Source organism: Rhinichthys klamathensis, unplaced genomic scaffold (assembly GCF_029890125.1).
Source record: "Rhinichthys klamathensis goyatoka isolate OS25496 unplaced genomic scaffold, OSU_Roscu_1.1 h1tg000246l_1, whole genome shotgun sequence".
Classification (NCBI taxonomy): Eukaryota; Metazoa; Chordata; class Actinopteri; order Cypriniformes; family Leuciscidae; genus Rhinichthys; species Rhinichthys klamathensis.
The window spans coordinates 1,287,875-1,310,080 of record NW_026606768.1 but is presented as its reverse complement, the minus strand read 5'-3'; the positions used below and the strand labels follow the sequence as shown (position 1 = coordinate 1,310,080).

The window sequence follows — 22,206 nt, the reverse complement described above, 5'->3', positions numbered from 1 at the left end:
CCAAATTTTCTGAAGAGACACGATCACTTTATATGATGAACAGATTGAATTTAGATTGAAATTCAGATTGAAATTATAAGGTCTTTCTTTTCTCTACTTTTTTTCATCTTCTATCCTTATATTATTGGTTTTTTGTTTAGTCTTTTTGTCGATATGTGTATTTTGTTACATTTCTGTATGTATTCCTGCAACAACAACAACAACAACAAAAAAATATATATATATATAGACACTCACCTAAAGGATTATTAGGAACACCATACTAATACTGTGTTTGACCCCCTTTCGCCTTCAGAACTGCCTTAATTCTACGTGGCATTGATTCAACAAGGTGCTGAAAGCATTCTTTAGAAATGTTGGCCCATATTGATAGGATAGCATCTTGCAGTTGATGGAGATTTGTGGGATGCACATCCAGGGCACGAAGCTCCCGTTCCACCACATCCCAAAGATGCTCTATTGGGTTGAGATCTGGTGACTGTGGAGGCCATTTTAGTACAGTGAACTCATTGTCATGTTCAAGAAACCAATTCGAAATGATTCGAGCTTTGTGACATGGTGCATTATGCACCTTTGTGATGGGTACATGGTGGCCATAAAGGGATGGACATGGTCAGAAACAATGCTCAGGTAGGCCGTGGCATTTAAACAATGCCCAATTGGCACTAAGGGGCCTAAAGTGTGCCAAGAAAACATCCCCCACACCATTACACCACCACCACCAGCCTGCACAGTGGTAACAAGGCATGATAGATCCATGTTCTCATTCTGTTTACGCCAAATTCTGACTCTACCATCTGAATGTCTCAACAGAAATCGAGACTCATCAGACTAGGCAACATTTTTCCAGTTTTCAACTGTCCAATTTTGGTGAGCTCTTGCAAATTGTAGCCTCTTTTTCCTATTTGTAGTGGAGATGAGTGGTACCCGGTGGGGTCTTCTGCTGTTGTAGCCCATCCGCCTCAAGGTTGTGCGTGTTGTGGCTTCACAAATGCTTTGCTGCATACCTCGGTTGTAACGAGAGGTTATTTCAGTCAAAGTTGCTCTTCTATCAGCTTGAATCAGTCGGCCCATTCTCCTCTGACCTCTAGCATCAACAAGGCATTTTCGCCCACAGGACTGCCGCATACTGGATGTTTTTCCCTTTTCACACCATTCTTTGTAAACCCTAGAAATGGTTGTGCAAGAAAATCCCAGTAACTGAGCAGATTGTGAAATATTCAGACCGGCCCGTCTGGCACCAACAACCATGCCACGCTCAAAATTGCTTAAAGTCCCCGTGAACCGGAAGTTGCAAACGACTTTTCTCCAGTGTTGTGACGTATTTCAGAGAGAAACGGAATACTAAATGAGGCAAAATGGTGGGCGTGGCTTTTTCCCCAACTAGCACCTGATTGGATCTAGAAAAGTAGGTGTTTTCATTCAGCCTGTCTACTGTCAGTTGGAGGGGCGTGATTACGGATGTTAAGAAGACGCCCAAACCGTGAAACCTACGTCATCAGGCAAGGTCCTCCAACGCAGAGGGGAGGGGAAATTTCAGATTTTGATTAAAGATTACGAAGCCAAAACATTTTTTTGTGTGGATTGACTTGCATGGATGAATTGTTCACCACAAAACGGTCAATTTAGGCAAACAAAGTAAGTATGGTCAATTTTGAATTCATGGGGACTTTAAATCACCTTTCTTTCCCATTCTGACATTCAGTTTGGAGTTCAGGAGATTGTCTTGACCAGGACCACACCCCTAAATGCATTGAAGCAACTGCCATGTGATTGGTTGATTAGATAATTGCATTAATGAGAAATTGAACAGGTGTTCATAATAATCCTTTAGGTGAGTGTATATATAAAAGAACCAATGAGGTTCATTCCTGTGTCACACAGCACGTTTGAGCTTCTATAAGAACCAATGAGGTTCATTCTCTTTTTTGATTGTTTGTTTGCTTGCTTTTACACAGCTGTTTCTAACACTCTGTGTCCTAAGATGTCACAGTTCTCTCTCTCATGAGCTGATGCTGAGAAATCAGGGAGAAAAGAAGCCATGGAGGATAAGAAAATGATGTCTCATCAGAAAATGTTGGCAGAAATGAAGCCTGCAAGCAAAGTGCTGTACAGAATGACAGTGAGTTTATAGAAAGATGACAGTTCTGCATCAGTATGTTTTGTAACAGAGGGATTTGTTAGGTGAAGTAACCTCATTTGATCTGGTCTCACATGAACTCCAGTTCTTCTGTTTACACTGAAGGTGATCAAACAGATCAATATGATGATTATTGAACGTGATCATCACATGCATATGCTATATGTGATGCTTTACTAGAAAGAGCAGTGATGCTTTCAGTAAGTTTAGGAATCGTTATCAGGTCACTTCCTTTTTAAAATGCTGTTTAGAGCATTTGTGTTTTCCTGAGGTTGAACATAGTGACTTATGAACCAAATAAAAACCGGCAGTATAGCCTCTGGTATTAAACCTCAGCACGTTGAATTTTAATGCAACTCTGGCCAAACATTTGTTCAAGCCTGGAGATGTTTACTCCAGTGGAGACGCAGTTTATTTCACAGCACTGTTGGGAAGCTGCTTTATCACTTTACCTGCTTTATGCAACACAATTTCCACAGTATGATTCAGAAATGTTTATTTTGATTCTTAAACGCTGTGTGTGTGCTTTTACAATCTTTGTGAGTTTTAGACTGTCTGAGTGAGGACATTTTGGCCGGTTCTCACTTTCTGAGACCCCTATAAAGGCCTATTTGAGGGTCAGAACTTGTTTTAGGGAGAAGGTTATAATTAGGTTAGGGTTAGGTTAGTTGTGATGGGTAAGGTTAGGGTGTGTGTGTGCGTGCGTGTCCTTGCATTTGTCTCAATTCCCACTAGTTTGTTTAATATCTTGTTATATTTAAACAGCTTCATGCATTTCTGAAGTACAGTAGCTCGGCTACTAACTTATTTTTCAGTAGCCTAATAAGTTTTATAGAATTTTCTGCTGAGTAGCGGTGTAGTGAGACAAAATGTTGAATAACAGCAAACTACTATATACTACCGGTACATGCAGTCTTCGTCTTTTTTCTTTTTGAAAAATAGCATGTTAAGATGCATTATTCAGTGATAAACATTTCAAATAGAACAATTGTCACATGACTCACTATTTTACATAATCTTTTTCAGTGAGCGGCGTCCAATGTTTCTTGTCAATTGTATGGCTCATGCTTTACAGCTAACCTTTTAAAATATTCAGACGCACTTTTCTAAACTCTCCCCTTTTGTATATGTACGTAGAAATGAAAACTCTGATTCATTTTAAGTTCGTTTGGATCGGATCAAAAATAATTCAATTTTAATCTCCGTCTAAGCATTGTGAATATTTTTTATAGTAAAATATTTAGCTGTACACTTCTGTTAATCAGTGTTTTAAACTTTGTTATATTTAGTTTTATTTATTGTAAAATTATCATGTAATTTGAATGCTGTCAAAATTACTTAATTTTGAAATTTTAATTTATATCATTTGATATATTTTAATAATCACATCTTTAAAATAATTGAAGTTTTTGTTACTAGCTACCTTTTTAATTCATTTTTGTTACTACCTTTTAAAAAGGCTAGCTTCACTCTAATGTAATGACTTTAAATGATGAGTTGCGTGAAACATGACAAATTCTTGCTTTTCACTACGTCATTCACCTCACTGTTTACTATTAATGTTCTCTTTCTATTAATATAAAATGAGTATGATTTTCTTCAGATCTAGCGTTGTCTTGTTCTGTATTACATCCCTGTCCTTCGCTGACTCGATTAAGCTGTCAGCTGTTTGAAAAGCAGAGGACTGTCAAGGCCAGTGTCCCATAACTCTCTCTCATAAGAGCCATGTGTAAACGGCCAAGAGTACCCACAGGAGCTGCTTGTCTCCTGTAAATGACATGTCTTTCTCATGTCCTCATTGAGTTTCATTGCATGAAGTCCGGTCATGGTAATGGCACCCGAGAGTCGTATTTGCAATTGAGGAGCGTTGCAGCGAGCGGCCACATCGCTGACGTCAACCCTTCACGCTGAGATGTTTGGTTCCCTGTGCACACCAGATCGGAGTTTCGCCCGGGCTCAAATCCATCTTTCTGAGTGAGATAAGCGTGTGCTGGCTTTGCCCAAATTCCCTGTTGTTTATGCGTCCTTTGCCAAAGCATGTGACTACTACGCTTAGGCCTAATCTCCAAAAGTCTGGCAATGCAACTCTCTCTGCGTGGAGCCTGAGGAAGAGGAGAACAACATGCCAGCTCTTCCTCTCTCTCTTTCCTTTACTCATTAGCTGTAAGATAAGTATTGGCGGCACTGTAACACACACACACACACACACACACACACACACACACACACACACACACACACACACACACACACACACAGATCTCCTTCTGCTCCCCTCCCACCATGTCCCTGTCGTACTCTGTTGGCCACGATAAAGAGCAGCCACACTCACGGTCTCCATCATCCGCCTGCCAAAGCGTTTAATCTCTCTGCAATTTCCCACTCTGTTTTCCGGCTGATCCGCACTGCGTCCTGTGAGTGGGGGGATTTGGGACAGTTCTAGGGGTTCGACAAAACGGTCCAAGAGAAAAAGGTGTGGGTGAATCTCATGAAGCCTGACCACAGATCATATATCACCCCAAACAAAAAGAAAGATAGCTTCTTCTTTTTCTTTTTTTTATAGTTTAAATAAAATCTGTTTTTTGAAACATTAAGATTGTGTGCATTGTGACATTGTGTTCATGACAATTAAGCATTTTTATCTGCAGTTCTTAGTACTGTAGTGCCAAAAGCTCATTAAAGCCAAAAAATATTTTAATTGCCTTATTAGTTATTACAGAATTTGTGAAGGGGTCGAGGGACAGGATCATTTAAAAAAAATGTTAATCACGTTTTTTTTTTTATATCACACTAAATGAAATGTTTAAATTGTTAGTTATGAAATATATGAAATATATAATATATGAAAACTACTTTAATGAGAGTTTGGTGAGTTTGGTTACACAGTGCAAAATCCATAATGCTCCTAAAAAAGACTTGATTTTAAAGTGAAATATTCATGGAGCCCCTTAAGGGACATGAAGGGGAAAAATATGAATATGAAGAAAAAAATATGCAATGCTTTTGCGCTCTCTCGCAAATGTTTTGCGTTCCCCCAAGAAACTTTGCCTTCCCTCTGAAAAACGTTTTGCGAGCGAACGCAAGGTTTCTCAGGGGAATGCAAAACATTTGCGAGAGAGCGCAAAAGCATCTCTGACTTATTTTGCCTCTCGTCTCGTATTTTTTCCCCGCCACCACCATGTCCCTTTAGGCGCTCTGTAAATATGAAGCGTGTTTCCACTGAGATCAGATAACATTGTAGGATACAAAGTCATATTGTGAGATTTAAAGTTAGGCCTATATAATGAGATTTACAGTCTGCTGTGTATGTTTTGCAACTAAACCCAGACATGTTTTCGTGATATTCACCCTTATACCATGGCGTCCGATGACCTTGCTTAAAGGCACAATATGTCGTTTTTTTCACCACAAGAGGGCGCAGTTTCCAACAATAACAAAGGCGTAGGTTGATGACGCAGTTATGAGCTGAATGATTGGACTTGCTGTCAAGCTGTAAAATGTTTATGGATGAGTGCAAACATTCATGTTTTTTAACATTACAGTGGTATGAAGCAGGTCGCGATTGCTAAAGAGACAGATATCACACGCGAGTCCCGCGGATATAAAGGAATAAGGACATTTAATTCTACCGAACTACCCGCAAGTGCTGGATTACTCGCACAGGTCAGTTTATTAGACGAATTAAACTTGTGAGGTAACGCAGCGCTGCTTCACTTGGTCTAACGTTACATTATCACACTAAACGGCATTTAAATGTGTGTTGAAAGTTATAATGTTATACTACGTGTTAGTTCGTTTGTTATACGAAACTAGCAGTAAGCTAGATCAACATTAGAATAACATACTGACCATATTCTAACATTTCATCATGTTGAGCTAACGTTATATAACATTGATTTGTTTTATGTACATTTGCTCACCTGTCTAATAAAGCTGTCAAGTCGTGACTCGTGAAGCTCTGTCGAGTCCAAGTTAGTCGCAGACGTGGAGCTCTCGGCATCTCAAAAACGCCACGCTGATATTGATCCTCATTTTAGTTCTCCTTGTTTGTCCCAAAGTCTGCTTGCCATGGTCTATGTTTGAAAGAAACAAGAACTGCGTGCCGCTAAACGTTACGCACTGCGCAGTTGTCCACATCTGTCGCCATGGTTACGTCATGGCTATGGCAGTATGGCCCTGTCCCAAATGGCGCACTTCATGCGGACTTTCGGTCTCGTGGACTTAAATTGCGCGTGCTCGTCGAGTCTAAGAGTCCGTAGGCCGTCCCATTTAGCATTTTAACGCTCTGAAGTGTGCTCAGCAGCGCCCCCTTTGTATCCTTAAAGCGGTCTTCCGCGAAGCCCGCATAGATGCAGGCTCCACGCACTTTAACTACCCAGGAATCCTTGCGAAAGGCCAATCAGACAACGGATGGGAGGAGATTTCACTCACGGACAATTGTTAACATGGCTGAGAAGAAAATATTTAAGTGTAATTATCATTACGGTTTTTATGACAAGTTTATACAAACATTATGATCATCGACCAGTGGTTGATGTCTCAAACATAGGCTAATAATAGCGAGCTGAATAATACGATGGCATTATGATTCATTAAATAAATAGAACAGAATGTCAGGGCTTTACTGAGTCATATGTAAACACAACAACAATAGGCAGCATATTTCCCCGAACCTGTAGCTCCTGTCCATAACAACAATCAGACCGTCTTCCTGTTTCCGGCGTGACGATCGAGTCTGTCCCAAAAATACCTCTCAATGCGCCCTCGCGGACTCGCGCTAAGGGCCCTATAGGTCTGCACTACATGACGTCACCGATGTGTGGACTCTGAGGAAGTCCACAAGTCCGGAGTGTGCCATTTGGGACAGGGCCTATGAACGGAAACCGAGGATAGCGCGGATATTGCGTCATTCACAGGCGACATTTTTTTCCGGGACGGCCATTTATTTAATATTGGAATTTCTCTGAAATAAAAAATCTTTGGAGACTTTTGGGATATTGCAAGTACACAACTGCAGGAAATATATCAAACTGTGCAAGTGATTTTTGGATATTTTATTATACAAAATTCTTACATATTGTACCTTTAACCTACCATCTTTATCTTGGCAGCTTAGGAGGGTTTCCAAGTTCTGATTAATCTGACTTAGAAAACTGATTTTCTAATGATACCTTGAGGAGTAAGCACTGGTTTACGGCAGATGTTCTGTACCGATTCAGTGCAGCCTCTGCGTCTGTGAATCACATAATCTTCCCTTTAATTGAAGGAGAATGTTGTTTACATAAACACTCGAGCAGCGGTGCTGACGGTTAAAATACAGCTTCGGCATGAATACGTTCTCCTAATCAGAGCAGAAGTCATGTGGCGAGGCGGCTGTGGTTGCTATTGTTTGAAAGGGGGCTGGTGCTTTGTTTACATCTGGTGTTTGCGAAGGCTGAAAGCTGGCCAGACTCTCCTCTCCCCCTCACTGTCTTTCTGAGCTGTGAATAATAGATAAAGGCTCGGTGATGATTGGCACCGCTTCTCATCTGTGTGGAGGAATGAAAGGGCGCCATGCCAGCTAGTTAATACGCACCCCGCATCACAGCGAGAGCAGGACCTCTGCGACTGCTCGCCATTCGGCCTTCATTTTCAATTCAAAAACGCCTGTTTTGCATTTACAATAACAACACAAGCATCTAAATGGAGGAATGAAGAATGTCTCATTACAGGTGCATAAGCAGTATGTCTGACTGAACAAATCACAAACTGAACTAGTGTCGTTGATTCTTTATTGATCTATTGGATAGTTGATTCATTGATCTACACTGTCCGGCCAAAAAAAGTCGCTTTTTGGATTTAAATAGGCAAATGCTTAATAGTCTATGATTGGATCATCATTGCAGTGATTATTATGTTTCTAGCATGTTATATGTTTGGCAACAGTTCTTCTAACCCTTATTGATGGAGTGTGTAGCTTTTTATTTCTTAAACAACCATGTAGGAAGACACATCATGGCCATATTCCAGTATGACAATGTCAAGATTCATCAGGCTCAAATTGTGAAAGAATGGTTGGGAGGAGCATGAAGAATCATTTTCACACATGAATTGGTCCAGACTTTAAATTCATTGAAAGTCTTTGGGATGTGCTGGAGGAGACTTTGAGTGCTGGACTCTTGCATTGTCAATACAAGATCTTGACACAAAAAATGTATGCACCTCTTGATGGGAATAACATCACAACATCAAGAGCTTGTATATAAAGGACTTTGTTGCTTTAATGGGTTGTTAATGAGGTGAATTATATATTTTTATGTAATTTATTATCATTCTCTCTGTATGTAAATATATAAATAGTAGCTACACTGTAAAAAGTGCTACACCCACAAAGTAGGTTTTATATATTTTAAATATTTGTAATCTAGTTTATTTTATTGGTTTTATACAAAAAAAGTATCAAAATACTTCCTCTCTACTTAAAATATATCTGTTTTTATATAACAATATATTTTAAATAAAACCCATGCAATTTATTTGGGTAGTTATTTGTATGTGGTTGTTGTGTACAATAAATGTTATAAAAGTGAGTTGACAATGCACAATTTATTTGAGCAGCTGACGATGTGACAGGTGTGTTCATCAAACGTAAATATTTTAAATTTTATGAGTTGGCATTATCCCTTTTTCGCTGGCGGGGACTCCAGGCAGATGCAATATCTTCCTCGGCACTTCAACTGTTTGGTCGATGCAGCGGATCTGAATTTCAGGGTCTGATTAACACGGTAAGTTGAGCAAATGTAGCCGAATGACTGGTGATGTAAACTAAAGTCACGCAAAATCGCTTACTCCACTAGGGAGCTGAGGTTAGGTTTGCTAATTGTATAGCTATAGCTATCCTGCACACATGGTAAGCTATATGGCTGCACAGTGTGGTCGATCGGCTGACAACAGCAGTGTTTAAAAACACATACAAGTTACGTATGTAATAATTAGTTGCACAAATGCCCTCAGTTATATTTTTAGATTGCACAGATTAAATTTCGGGATCATATGCGATCGAAACGGTCGCAATTTCGGGCCTTCAGGCAATAGTTGTGCGGGCAAATAAGGGAAAGTAAGATGTGGTGTTTTATGGACAACACTTTGTTTTGTGTGTTGTGTGTCTTTGACAGGACTCAGAGATTATGTTATTATACTTTTGCATTACTATAGCAGATGCACAGATTAGACTGTAGAGATGTATGTTTAGTAGTCTGTCTGATTTTAGAGATTTGATCCACGTTATTTTAATGCTGCATAGTCAATTAATGACAGATTTTTGGTCTATATTTTTAAACTATTTCTAACCTATTACTTAAAGAAGTTACATTTACAACTGATTTTTTAACTTTATTTCTAACATCTAACATTTTCCTGGTCTTTAGATACCCAAGCACTTTTGTTACCTGTGGTCTTCGAGCTTCACATCCAGGTAAGACAAACTTCAGAATAGATTCAATTACAATTTGATCAGATTATATGTGTTCTGTAAGTCCAATAGACGTTCAGGGAACCTCCATACAAGGTTAAAAACTAGTTCAGATGTGGACATATTTTATGTAATTTAATGTCTCATTTAGACAATTTAAACTGTTTCTGGACCAAATAAACACTTTCAGGATGCATTAAATTAAAACACATGTTTATTTCAATGTAATTTCTAATTGCCAAGCAACTCACAGACAGTGTGTGTTTGTCCAAAAATCATGAAATCATTACTGTCTACTTAGGGCAGGCAGCTTAAGGTCCCTGGTTCGAATCTGATTTCTCTCACGATCCAAATATGTATAAATTACAGATGCTAAGCTGTCTAAAGGTGTCAGTGCGTGTTTGTCCAAAAATCATGAAAAGAAACTTCACTGTCTGTGAATTGCTTTGCAATTACACATGGAAATTACATTGAAATAAATGTGAGTTTTAATTTAATATATCCTGAGAGTGTTTATTTGGTCTAGAATAAGTATAAATTGTCCAAATGAGACCTTAAATGATGTTGAAAATTGTCCACATTGTCCACATCTGAACTAGTTTTCAACCTTGAATGGAGCTTCCGTGAACGTTCATTACAGAACACCTCAAAAAAAGTCGTAAAAACTTTCATTCTGGCTCCTCAGTGGACGTCTTTTCAATGTACTTCTTTGTGACAAAGACGTTGAAAAGATGTCTTTTGGACATAATTTTGCTTAGTGGGTTTATTAATATTGTGATGATATGGGGTGATTATGTTTGCTCTTGAAAGATATTTAAACTCTGTAGCTTAATTAACAGTAATGTGATGACCAATCAGGTACAGGCAAGGACAATTGGATTTGTTTTATTGTAATGAATGCTTTGAACCAGAAAAATACAACACTCATGCTAGAGTAGATCATGATATTTTAGTACCCACACTCTATGGCATTGTCATGGTAGACTTCACTCTGGTCACATGTTCTAGTCAGAGTATCCATCTTGTATCCACCACCTTTAGCAACAAAAGTACAATTTGGACTTTGTGTCTTATCTCTTCTACCTGTCTGCTACTCATCTCATTTCCTATTTGTCTGACCAAACTCTTGTTTCTTTTTTGTCTCCACCAATAGAGTCGGGCTGAAACAGAGGTGCACGCTGAGCTTGGCAGTTGCCCACTGAAAATTTACATGTGCCATCACCCCGACACGATTGGGATTATCATATAAGGACAGCCCGTGGTCAGAGGTGTGCCAAACCTGTCGAAAGCATGCTGCCTCCTGTTTGGACTTACCTATGCTCTCGACTTCAAGTATCCCTCAAAACTGGTGTATACTTGAGATATATCAGAGGCTTTTTGTAGGATTGGACCCTGTGCGTCCTAAACCATCATCATGTCATTTTTGACATTGCAGTTAGTGTGATACAATGTGATGTTATGGCTCACATTTACCTTGATCCAAACATTTCAGATTGGGCAGTTTGGATATTTTACTGTACTGTTCAGAACAGGTTGAAAATACACTTCAACAGTGTTTGTTTTATATTAGAGTGTACATGTGCGGCCACATTTATTTGCTGTTTTGTAGTCACTGTTAAAAGTGACACTGGTTGACATTGAATAAATTGAATATTGTCTTCAATCTATCTTCTCATCTTTTTCTTCTTCAAATGAATTTGTAATGGTTATTGACAATTAAAAAAAATATATTAAAATGTTTATTCACATATGATTTAGTTAATTTTACTAAGAAAATAAAGTTCATAAAACCTAATTAAAATGAGTACAGGTTACTTGTAGCAACCCATAAATAAGTTACCTGTACCAATAAAAGTAGGTTTATCTAACTGAGTAATACTAGTACTATTAGTTAACTCAACATGATTTTGTTGCGTTTGTATAAAGTAATGTTAAAGTGTTCAATATACTTAAAAAAGGCTGCAAGTTGAATCAACATAAAACATCCAATGCAGCCACTTGCCTCACTTTTTATAAGTTAGATCTAGGTATTACTTTTTACAGTGTAATTATAGTAATTAACTATAATAGTAATAGTGTGACTGATAAATGTTGACAATTGGTTGCTAAGCTATCAATGCAATACAAATAAATAACACTTAGTTTTTATCAATGCTTATTGGTACAAACTTATATTTATTGTCAACATCCTTCTCACTTTTAAATGTTAAAGTTAATCGTTATACATTCAGATGGTAATTTTGACATTAAGAGAGACCCTTGGTTAAAGTCTTGCCAACTGGCTTTAGTTGTCTGGTTGACTTGCTGCTCTGGTGTCTAACCAACTAGTTCTTGTTTTTGTTGGGCTTCCTTAACCGTGTAATCTTGCCGGCCGGTGTTTGTCCTCTGGCTGATTGCACGTATTATGTATACTGGTGAGTTGGTTTGAGAGAGAGGGAGGGAATCGCACCTGGAGTCTGCCATCAACAGAGGTGCTGTCGGCTCTGTTGTGAGCTGTGTATGTAGACGGGTGTCTAAATTACATGCCCACACACATCTCTGTTGAGAGAGAGAATCATTTCATGTTGTCTATATGCAAGGTTTTTAACTGATTATTAAACAGTTTTGAATGCATGATACTAATCCATGATAATCATTTGTGGCATATGGGATCAATATCTCGCTCATAATGCTCTGCAAAACTGTTTTCTTACGTATTCTCATACAAGCAGCTACTATATGCTTATGAAATTATCACATTGAGCTTTGGTGCTTCTGCAGGAAACAGCTTTAAATCTAAAATTTAGATCAAATTTGGTCTTAATCCCACTTCTTCAATGGGATCTGTCAATAAAAATGAACTAAAATAAATAAATAAATGCATTTTTTAAAAATATTTTCTATTATATAATTTTATTATATTATTTATATTATTATTATTATTTTTTTAGCTAAGCAGGTTAAAGGTTATAGATTGGTCATGATTATTATTTTTATTATATATATATATATATATATATATATATATATATATATATATATATATATATATTACAATTTATTACCAGTAGGTGGCGCAATTTTAAAGCTTTAGGGACCCCCTTACGTCACCTGCCAAACTGGAATTTTAATGAACATCTAAACTTCCAGCACCCTGCTTTTTTTTCAGCAAATTTGATTACTAAATTTATATTGATAAATGTAAGCATATTCTCATTTTACCATGTTTAATCTGTTCCACAGAAACATAATAAATGCAGAAAAAAGTAATGCATAAACATGAAAAAAAAATCTGCTGTTTATCTGGTCAGGCCCTCTGAGTCTTCATACTGGCAGCATTTCAGGATTGACCAGAAGATGATGTGCAGGATTCCTGGGAATGTTTTTTTGCTTTTTCATTTGTCCAAGTTATATTTTGAGATAAAAGGTGAAGATGATTGTGAGATCAAAAAATAAACTGATCTTGACTCCAGTGATCTGCCTCTCCCTCTTTATATTCACTACCTGTTTTAAAGCAAATCAATTTAAAGATTCAACATTTGCCCTGAGCTAAGGAATCAAACTCTTTTTGTTCAGTAGTGTTTGAATCCAAAATGCCTCTTTTCAATAATCCCGCATTTTTACAGCTGCTGTTAAATTTGAGGACCTGATAGCAAATACTGCACCATGCATTTCTCTTTTTAAGCTGCACAATATATTAGAATCATAACGTGAATTAGAAGAAGCCGTGTTGCCGAAGAACAGACATTTACAGTCTAATAACCGATTAGAAAGAAACAGTTTCACAGTGTCACCCGTTGCCTCCATATGTTGGCTTTTTTACGGATACATGATACCACAATAATAGACCATTTTGTTTAGCTGGAATCAATCATGACAGGCCTTTAGCGGCACAAAAACATTTGCAGTCGCACACATTCTCCAACGGTCCATAAAGGCCAATTCACACCGCACCAACAGACGGCAACACACACTCTGTCGGGTTTGTCGGATCAGCTAGTTTTCGGCGATTTAACAGTGATTCAGAATTAGAAAGTCTGAGAAGTGCTGGAAGTGTCTGTGTGAATTGGACTTAAGTGTTCAAATACTGCGTGAAGTATCAGTTCTTCACGTCTCATGTGTTGTTTCCTCTCAGACTGAAGAAGAAGTCCCAGTCGGTGGACATCGCCTCTCAAAGTTTTCCAGCACGGCTCATCCCGAGTCTGTCCTTAAACAGATCTTCACCACCTGTTGCCAAGACGACCCCATCCGAGGTGCAGGAAAACAACACCACCAATACCCAGTTCCGTAGTCCGCGGTGCAGTGACCTGAAGCGAGGATACACCATAGGTAAATGAGCATCTCTTCAGTATTCACGCGCGCGTGTGTGTGTGTGTGTGTGTGTGTGTGTGTGTGTGTGTGTGTGTGTGTGTGTGTGTGTGTGTGTGTGTGTGTCACTCCATCTCATAAGTTTCATTTTGCGCTTCATCTCTGTGTAGATGTTCACTTTAGACGAGTGAAAGTTAGTTCTGATAACCTCTTCTCTGCCTCCTCTTGTTCTCTTCTAGTTCTCGGCTCGTTCACCTCATTCTCAACTCTTTCTCACTTCCTCCTCTTTTTCTCCTAATACTCTAATCTCTCTCTCCTCTCATTCTCCTCTCTCTCTCCTTGCTCTAATCTCTCTCTCCTCTCATTCTCCTCTCTCCTTGCTCTAATCTCTCTATCCTCTGTTTCTCCTTGTCTATTTTTCCTCTCCTTCTCATCTTTTTCTGCTTGATCTCATGTATATCTCCATTCTATCTCCTCTCATTCTCCACTTTCTCTCCTTGCTCTCATTTCTGCCTCTTCTCTTTCTCCCGTTTCCTATTTTCCTCACTTTCTCATCTATCTCATCTCAACTCTTTTTCATCTCAATTTTCTCCTCTCATTCCCCCTCTTTTTGTTCTATTGTCTAATCTCTTTCTCCAGATCTCCTCTTTTTTCTAGATCTCACCTCTTTTTTATGCCACCATAAGTCCATATTTTCTTGTCTCCATCTCTTTTTGCTCTCATAGATCTAATCTCTTTCTCCTCTCATTCTCCCCTCTGTCATTGCTCTCATCTCTGTCTCTTCTCTTTCTCCCCTGTCTCCTATTTTTTCTCTCTTCCTTATCTATCTCATCTCTTTCTCCAATATCTCCCCTCTTTTTTCATGCCTCCATAGTTTCTCATCTCCATCTCTTTTTGCTCTCATCGATCTAATCTCTTTCTCCTCTCATTCTCCACTCTCTCTCTCGGTGCTCTCATCGCTGTCTCTTATTTTTCTGCACTCTTCTTTCTCATCTTTCTCCTCTTTTTCTCATATATCTCACATCTTTTCCGTATGTCTCCATAGTTTCTCCTCTCATTCTCCACCATCTCTTTTTGCTCTCATCTCGCCTCTGTTTCATGTCTGTCTCCATAGTTTCTCTTCAAGTTCTCCACCTTCTCTATCTGCTTTCTCTTATCCATCTCATCTCATAAGTCCAAGATGGTAGTCAGTGCCGCTGCTAGCCATTTTGGTGCCCTAAGCATAATTCCTTTATGATGCCCCCCCTAAAAAAAACATTTTTATTTAGGATTTTCATTTAGGGGGGCTAAGCCCCCAATGAGGGTATGATTTATAAAAAAATTAAAAAGCTAAAAAGTAACACTTTAGATTAGGGTCTAATGCTTACTATTAACTAGTTTCATTACCATGCAATGGCATGGTTTTATAATCACTGGGATACCGAATTTGAGGCAGGTTAGTTAGGGGTGTTCGGGGGAAATTTGGGATTTTTCTGAACTACAGATGTGCATTTTAAAGATGTTGTGAAGGCAAAAAAAAAAAAAAAAAAATTCGATAACAACAGCTTTAAAACCATGTCAGTGGGCAGCTGATTATTTTTCTCTCCTCATCAGCATCACACTCTTTTTCTCTTTGTTTTTCTCTTGCCCTGTCTCTTCCCCTCCTAAAGTTGGCTTTTTTAATTTACTAAAGGTTACAATTTGTATTTTATTCTCAATATGTACACATTCATTATAAATCCCGTGCCTAACATGATGAAAACGGCTTTGTTCATGTTTCTTGTCTCCTCACAATGACAGTAGCCTAAACTATTACACTAGGCTACATGTTACATAGGCCTATTTTCAGTTCAAAATGGCGAAATTAGACAAAACTATATTAGTTTGCCTAATTATTTTTTGTCATTCGTTTAACATTTATGACCTAAAAAAACTGTCAAATAAAGTTAAGTTTAGCTACTTACATCTTATCTCGCACTTGACCGTACACTGAAGCGTCGAGTTGCACTGTTAAAATTCGCGCTCAGCGTCTGTGAACATAAAGCCCGCCTACTTTGATTTGATTGGTCATCTCAAATATTCTGACATTGACGAGCAGTGACAGACCAATGAGGCTCACACACCCTGTCCTGTGTTTCTGACGTGCTGTCTCTGCTCGGCGCCGCTGCGGAATGAAGAGGAAGAACGCGCTGAATCTGATTATAACAAGAAGTTTGATGATTGGTTTTTCATTAGGCTATTTTTGGTGCCCCCTCAGCACTTGGTGCCCTACGCACAGCGCGTGATGCGCGTGGTGGGAGCGGCGGCGCTGATGGTAGTGCGTTTTGGTTGGTTTTGAAGGGATTGTGAAGAGAGGTCAGAGGCTTTGGAGAGAACAGGAGACTGCTTTCCTTTCATCTCGGCCTGTTTGAGTGTGCTGGTGATTTGACGGCACAGTTTAAGAGACGATTGAAAGAGACATTTCCTTCCCCAAATCAAGAAGGTCCTTCAGTGCCTCTCACAGAACACGGGTTACCAAATAGACCTGCTTTGTGTTCACTTCATTTGCCCGTTCTTGTAAAGCTGCTTTGCTGAATGCATAAAACAGATAATAAACATATGCACATTAAACCTACAAAACCATAAGTTGTGCTATAGCTACTATTATCTTTATTAGTATAGCTATATTTAATGGTAGGGATTTGAGCAAACTCTTGTGGTAAAAACTTGCCCCACAATAACCAGTGTTATTTTAGTATTATTTATACTATTTATTTATTCATATTTTGAATTAGCTTTTATTTTCAATTTTACGTCAAGGTTTAGTAATTTAGTAATTTTACATCAAGGTTTAGTCATTTGGTTTTTTGCTTTTGTCATTTGTAGTTTATATTTCTAAATATTTTTATTTTAGTTTGTCTTTTTAGTTCTTCAGCTTAAACTTATTTATTATCATTTATTTCAGTTTCAATGCAACATTTCTAATTATCATTTGAGTTTTTTTAAGTTTACATTTTTCATCTAATATTTTTATTTTATTTTATTTCAGATTAATTTCAAGCAACAAAGTGATTTTTCTAAGCAATTAGATGTGTAAATTTAGCCTATTGTGGATGATAAACCAAGAGAAATCCCACTGATGCCATTGCAGAAGTGAAGAGAACGGGTCTTGTATTACCCTGAAAGGGTTTATTTTGCTATAATGATCGGTTGACTATCCGCTGCTGCTTAAATAAATGAGCATGGAATATTGATCTGAGTTGAAATTTGATTTCATTAAGTGAGAAGAAAGAGACCTTGGAGCCATAAAAGAGACATTGAACTGGCACAGCTAGTAGAAAATTTGTCGCCTGGAATAGTATCGAATTATAGTTTAAAGTCCCCCTGTGCATGGTGAAAATCGAGCTTTTAATGTTGTTTATAAGTCTATGTGGTGTTTGCGTTAAGACATGATGTCAACATCATTGCTGAGTATTTTTTCCTTAAAACGGCAGTGAACCAAAGACAATGTCAAAAACGCGCTTTGAAATCTCTGGTGTTTCTGACGTCACAAACTACCTTGTAACCAATCACGTCAACGTGTGATCCTCAACAAGTGGATCTCTGAGCTGGTGTGAGTGAGTGGAAGCAGGGCTATATTCATAGATCCGCGTATACTAAGTGAGGCATCTAGAGTTACATTCAAGCTATTTTAAGGCAGGAAGATTTTTTTTTCAAGGGAAAAACTTTTAAATATGTCATATTGGTGATCAAATAGGAGTTTTAAAGGATAAAATGATCAACTACAGGGTGACTTTAACAGTCATTATTATCACAATTCCTGAGAGTCTTGTCATAATGAACGATATTTTACTATCATTTCCCACTCTTTAAGGTTATCGGTGATGTTGCTGTTCTCATTGTTTGACTTTCTCCTGTCTTTTAGAGGCCGTGCCCTCTGGCAATCACTGCAAATCACGGCCTCCTCATAGTGCCTCTAATTGGTGGAGACGACCGCGGGAGAGAGAAGTGTTATTGATGGCCGCACGCTGGGCATCTTTTCATCCAGTGTCAGAACCGCCATTAAAACCACACCACATATCCCGCTACATTTTAATAACCTGCCCTCATGTATCCCACCAAATTATACTGTCATTTCCAGCTCGATGTGAGCAATGGTTAAGAGTGTTTTAATGTTTTTAAATGAAAATGACCCTGACAGACCATTCGGTCTCCTTAAATGAGAGTGGTTTTATAACAGGCAAGCATACATGCCGCAATAAGTGCTTTTGGTTAGCTGCAAATGGATCGTGGTGAGCGGGGTATAAATTCGTCCATGTGGACATAAGCCTGCAATAATGAAATAAGTGCAGATCTTGGGGTGATGTGGGAAATGCGCTTCAGGTAATCAGCAGAGGAGGAGTCTGGTCCACAACGGTCCCATAGGGTCCTGTTCTAGCCTTAATACCAAACTCACCTAATTCTGTTAACAAGATACTGGATAGTCTCTTATATAAGCCTCCTTTATCTGATCTTTATCCTGTAGGTCCTTAGGATGACATTATCTAGCCTCAGCCTTTGGTGCTGGTTATGGTGGTATACGTGTAAAGTTTAGAGGAGATCAAGGAGGAATTATACATGGTTGCAAAAACTACATGGCTTGGTTTTCACCAAAACAAAATTTGCCTAAAACATAAAGATAACCAGCAGTTGGATTTAACTGTACATTTAAAGTGGTTATATACTGTTCAAAAGTTTGCCATTTTTTTGTAAGAAAATTTGTATTTTTATTTTGCAAGGATGCATTCAAATTGATCAGAAGTAACAGTGAAGATTTATAATGTTACATAAGATTCCTTTTTCATATAAATGCTGTTCTATCTACAAGGAATCCATTTGTTTCCACAAAAATAGACAACTGTTTTTCAACATTGATAATAGTAAGAAATGTTTTGGAGCACCAAATCAGAAAATTCAGCTTTGCCATCACAAAAATAATTTACATTTTAAAATATATTCAAATAGAAAACTATTATTTTAAATTGTAAAAATATTTCACAATATTACTGTTTTTTTTCTGTATTTTTTATCAAATAAATGCAGGCTTGATGAGCATAAGAAACTTCAAAAACATTATAAAATTATACCAACCCCAACCTTTTGAATGGTAGTGTATTTAACCAAGAATTTCTTCAGTATATTATACCATTTAAGAAGGATGAAGAGTTGCAGTTAAACTTCAAGCGATTGATTTTAGACACTTGGATTTGATAAAGCCTCTCCTTTTGAGTTTTTCTAAGTTCCCTTCAGTCGATGTTTCATGTCATCCTCCAGCCGTTAAATGTAAGCATCTCCCTCCACATGCGAGCTAACACACCGTCATGCTTAATGCCTCTGTGTTTCCGTTCTCATTAGGAGGCTGAGTATGATTTGCTGTCTGTGCGATAGGGTGAACTGTCAGACCGCTCAAGACTGATAACAGCATTAATGGTTGCGGAAAGGTAGAATGTTTGTCCTGTTCCTCAGTCTCCTGTCTTCTCAGAAGCACTGCCTTGTTATGCTGAAATGTATTCTGAAGGTGTCGACCTGTGGGGTCAGGAGAGATTCTGGCCGGGATGAAGATCTGTTTTACAGGGAAGCAACAGATGAGGGTGCAGCAAGCTAACAAACAAATGTCATCCTGATGAAGAACGGTCAGGCTGTTGGGAACTGGAGCTGGGTTTCTAATTACCCACTGTCTGCTGCCCTTACAGACCTCGTACTGTCGTCTGCTGGCTCTATGTGCATTCACATATTCCAGAACTATCTGAAAATGGCTATCTGAATAATAGTGAAAATAACTCAACTTTTTAAAAGGTAATGCCAGCTGATATTAGATCTGAAAAGTGTATTTTGTTTTGTTTTTCACTTGTTGTAAGCATAACCCACCCAAACCTAAACCACCCTTTTGTTATTATTTGAAAATATAATTATTTATTTTTACATAATTTTTTTAAATAATAATAAATATAAATATATAAACATTTGATATATAAATATAATAATAATATTATAATTTAAACAATATATATATATATATATATATATATATATATATATATATATATATATATATATATATATCAAATAAGCATTTTAAAATATTTGTATTTAATAAAATATATGTAATGACCATCCGTCATTCGCAAGTGCATGGGATGAAAGTACAAAAAAAGAAGAAAAATCCCACACACTGCTCAAACTTGTTTATTTTCCCCCTAGTACATATTAAAGGTATTGTAGGTAGGAATTTTATAAAAAAAACTGTTTTTCCACATTTGTTTAAACTTTCTGTATATATCAATGCATAATTAAAATGTAAGTACTCTGATAAAAAGAGTATAAAAATCGAGTGACTCTAGACCGTTTAATCTGCACTAAACATAGCTCATTATTTCCATCCGGGACGAAACAAAGGATTGGCTTAGGCGACTCTCTCGCAACCATGGCAACCACCCTTTTACCACACAGGACCTGCCCACTTGCGCGTATTCGTTTGATTTGAGGAATTCAAGAGGCTCGGAACCTAGGAATAGCAAAACAATGGCAGAAAAAGACCAATCAAAATTCACATGCAGTTCGCGAAGGCAAACCAGGCAAAAAAAGGAAGACAGTAACGTTACTAGAAAAGGTAATGAACAAAAAGTCTTTGAATAAACAACGAAATAAAACGCGTGTCAATATCGGCGTGGCTTTCCAGCGATGGCGAGAACTGAGAGACCTCAAGGGGCTGAAAAGTGACGCCTTGTGACGACCTCCTCTGTCCTCGAGCTGACGATGCGGTACTTGTCTCTGGAGTGTAGTCCTCATCAGAGTCAACAATGCTTTCATCATGGAAACTCTTACATGCAGAAACACCATATATGTTATGAATGTTACACGAAATTCATCTTCATCACAGTGTAAATGATGGCAATGGAAAAACGTGTATTATGCAACCTGTTTTTAGCTTTGCCTTATAGACAACTAGCTCGTTAGCCAATCAATAAATATATATTTTAAACTTTACCAATATCAATATGCTAGCTTGATAGTGAGTACTAAAATGCATCTTATTTGTTTATCTTCATAATGATAAAGTTAGATTTTTTTTTATTACATGTGATTCTGACATGATGTCACTACATGCACTGCGCTCCTTCCTCTCCGCTCGTCTCAGGTAAATAATGCGTCTTCAGCTCACGGTCGGAGTCGCGCGTTCATGTGTTTTTGGGGCGTGGCTTTGGAAGGAGCCCAGAAGGGAGGGGGTGGAGTGAATGGAAATAATGAGCTGTCTTTAAAACAGTCGTGAGAGGTCTACAGACACTCGATTTTTATACTTTCTTTTTCAGAGTACTTACATTTTAATTATGCATTGATATATACAGCAAGTTTAAACAAATTTGGAAAAAAGTTTTTTTGTAAAATTCCTACCTACAATACCTTTAAGTATTCAAAATAAATAGAAATACAAATATTTTAAATGTTTTCATTGTCATAATGTTTCATAAATTATATATTTTTTATTTTAATGCATATACAAAATATTTTTCAAATATATTTCTAATATATTTAAATTTTAGATTTATATATGTATATATTTAATTCATTTTAACACACAATATCTATATCTGACTGGCATCTTTCACTGGTTGTATGTATGAAAGCATGAAAATCACAAAAACACTCATATATCATGTTTGTTTGCACACAGCAGTGTCCTGCTATTACCCAGGTTATTTACACACTGAAATAGATTGGTTTGGGTGTTAGGTGGAATGATGGCGGCGCAGAGATGGTTACTGTAACCAGCCTTCAGCCTCCACCTGCACGCTACATCAGCGCCCGACCTGCTGACTCCAATTCAATTAGCAGCAGTTCAATAGACTGAGCAAGTGTTGAGCTCAAGCGTGGCTTCCGCAGGCTTCTCTCAGGCTGCAAATGAGCCGCATATATTATCCAGGAGAAAACGTCTGTGACATTTACTCTCCTTTGCTATAAAATGTAGAAGGCCACAATGGCAGACCTATTTAGAGTTTATGACTGGTCTGTTAGGCCTAGAGGAGAACTTGACAGTTTCTAGCACTCCGTATTGTAAAGTCCTAATGTTTATTTGCTCAGATTGATGCTGTCTCGCATGTACCTGATCTCCAGCAGTGCCTGTGCATCCTTCTGTTTACACAGCCACAGCAAATGAAGACGCCACTTTTGAGCAGAAAAATAGCCCCACGTCTGTAGCAGACAGGATTGACAGACACCCCCGGAGGCATCAGTGTGGGTAACACACATTATCGACAAGCCTGTGACTGTTAAACGGCAGAAATATGTGAACCATGTTGCATTCGGATCAATCACGTTCCATTCAGGTCAGCTT

General features: G+C 38.0%; 1 protein-coding gene across 3 annotated transcripts in view; it reads left to right on the top strand.

Annotated features, from left to right (window-relative positions):
• The window catches only part of oxr1a (oxidation resistance 1a), a 157,010-nt gene that overhangs the window by 40,263 nt on the left and 94,541 nt on the right, over nt 1-22,206 (top strand). For all 3 annotated transcript variants that reach the window (XM_056266271.1, XM_056266272.1, XM_056266270.1), the window contains exon 2: nt 13,705-13,898. In XM_056266271.1, coding sequence (XP_056122246.1) covers nt 13,705-13,898 — 194 coding nt within the window. The remainder of the gene's footprint in view (nt 1-13,704; nt 13,899-22,206) is intronic.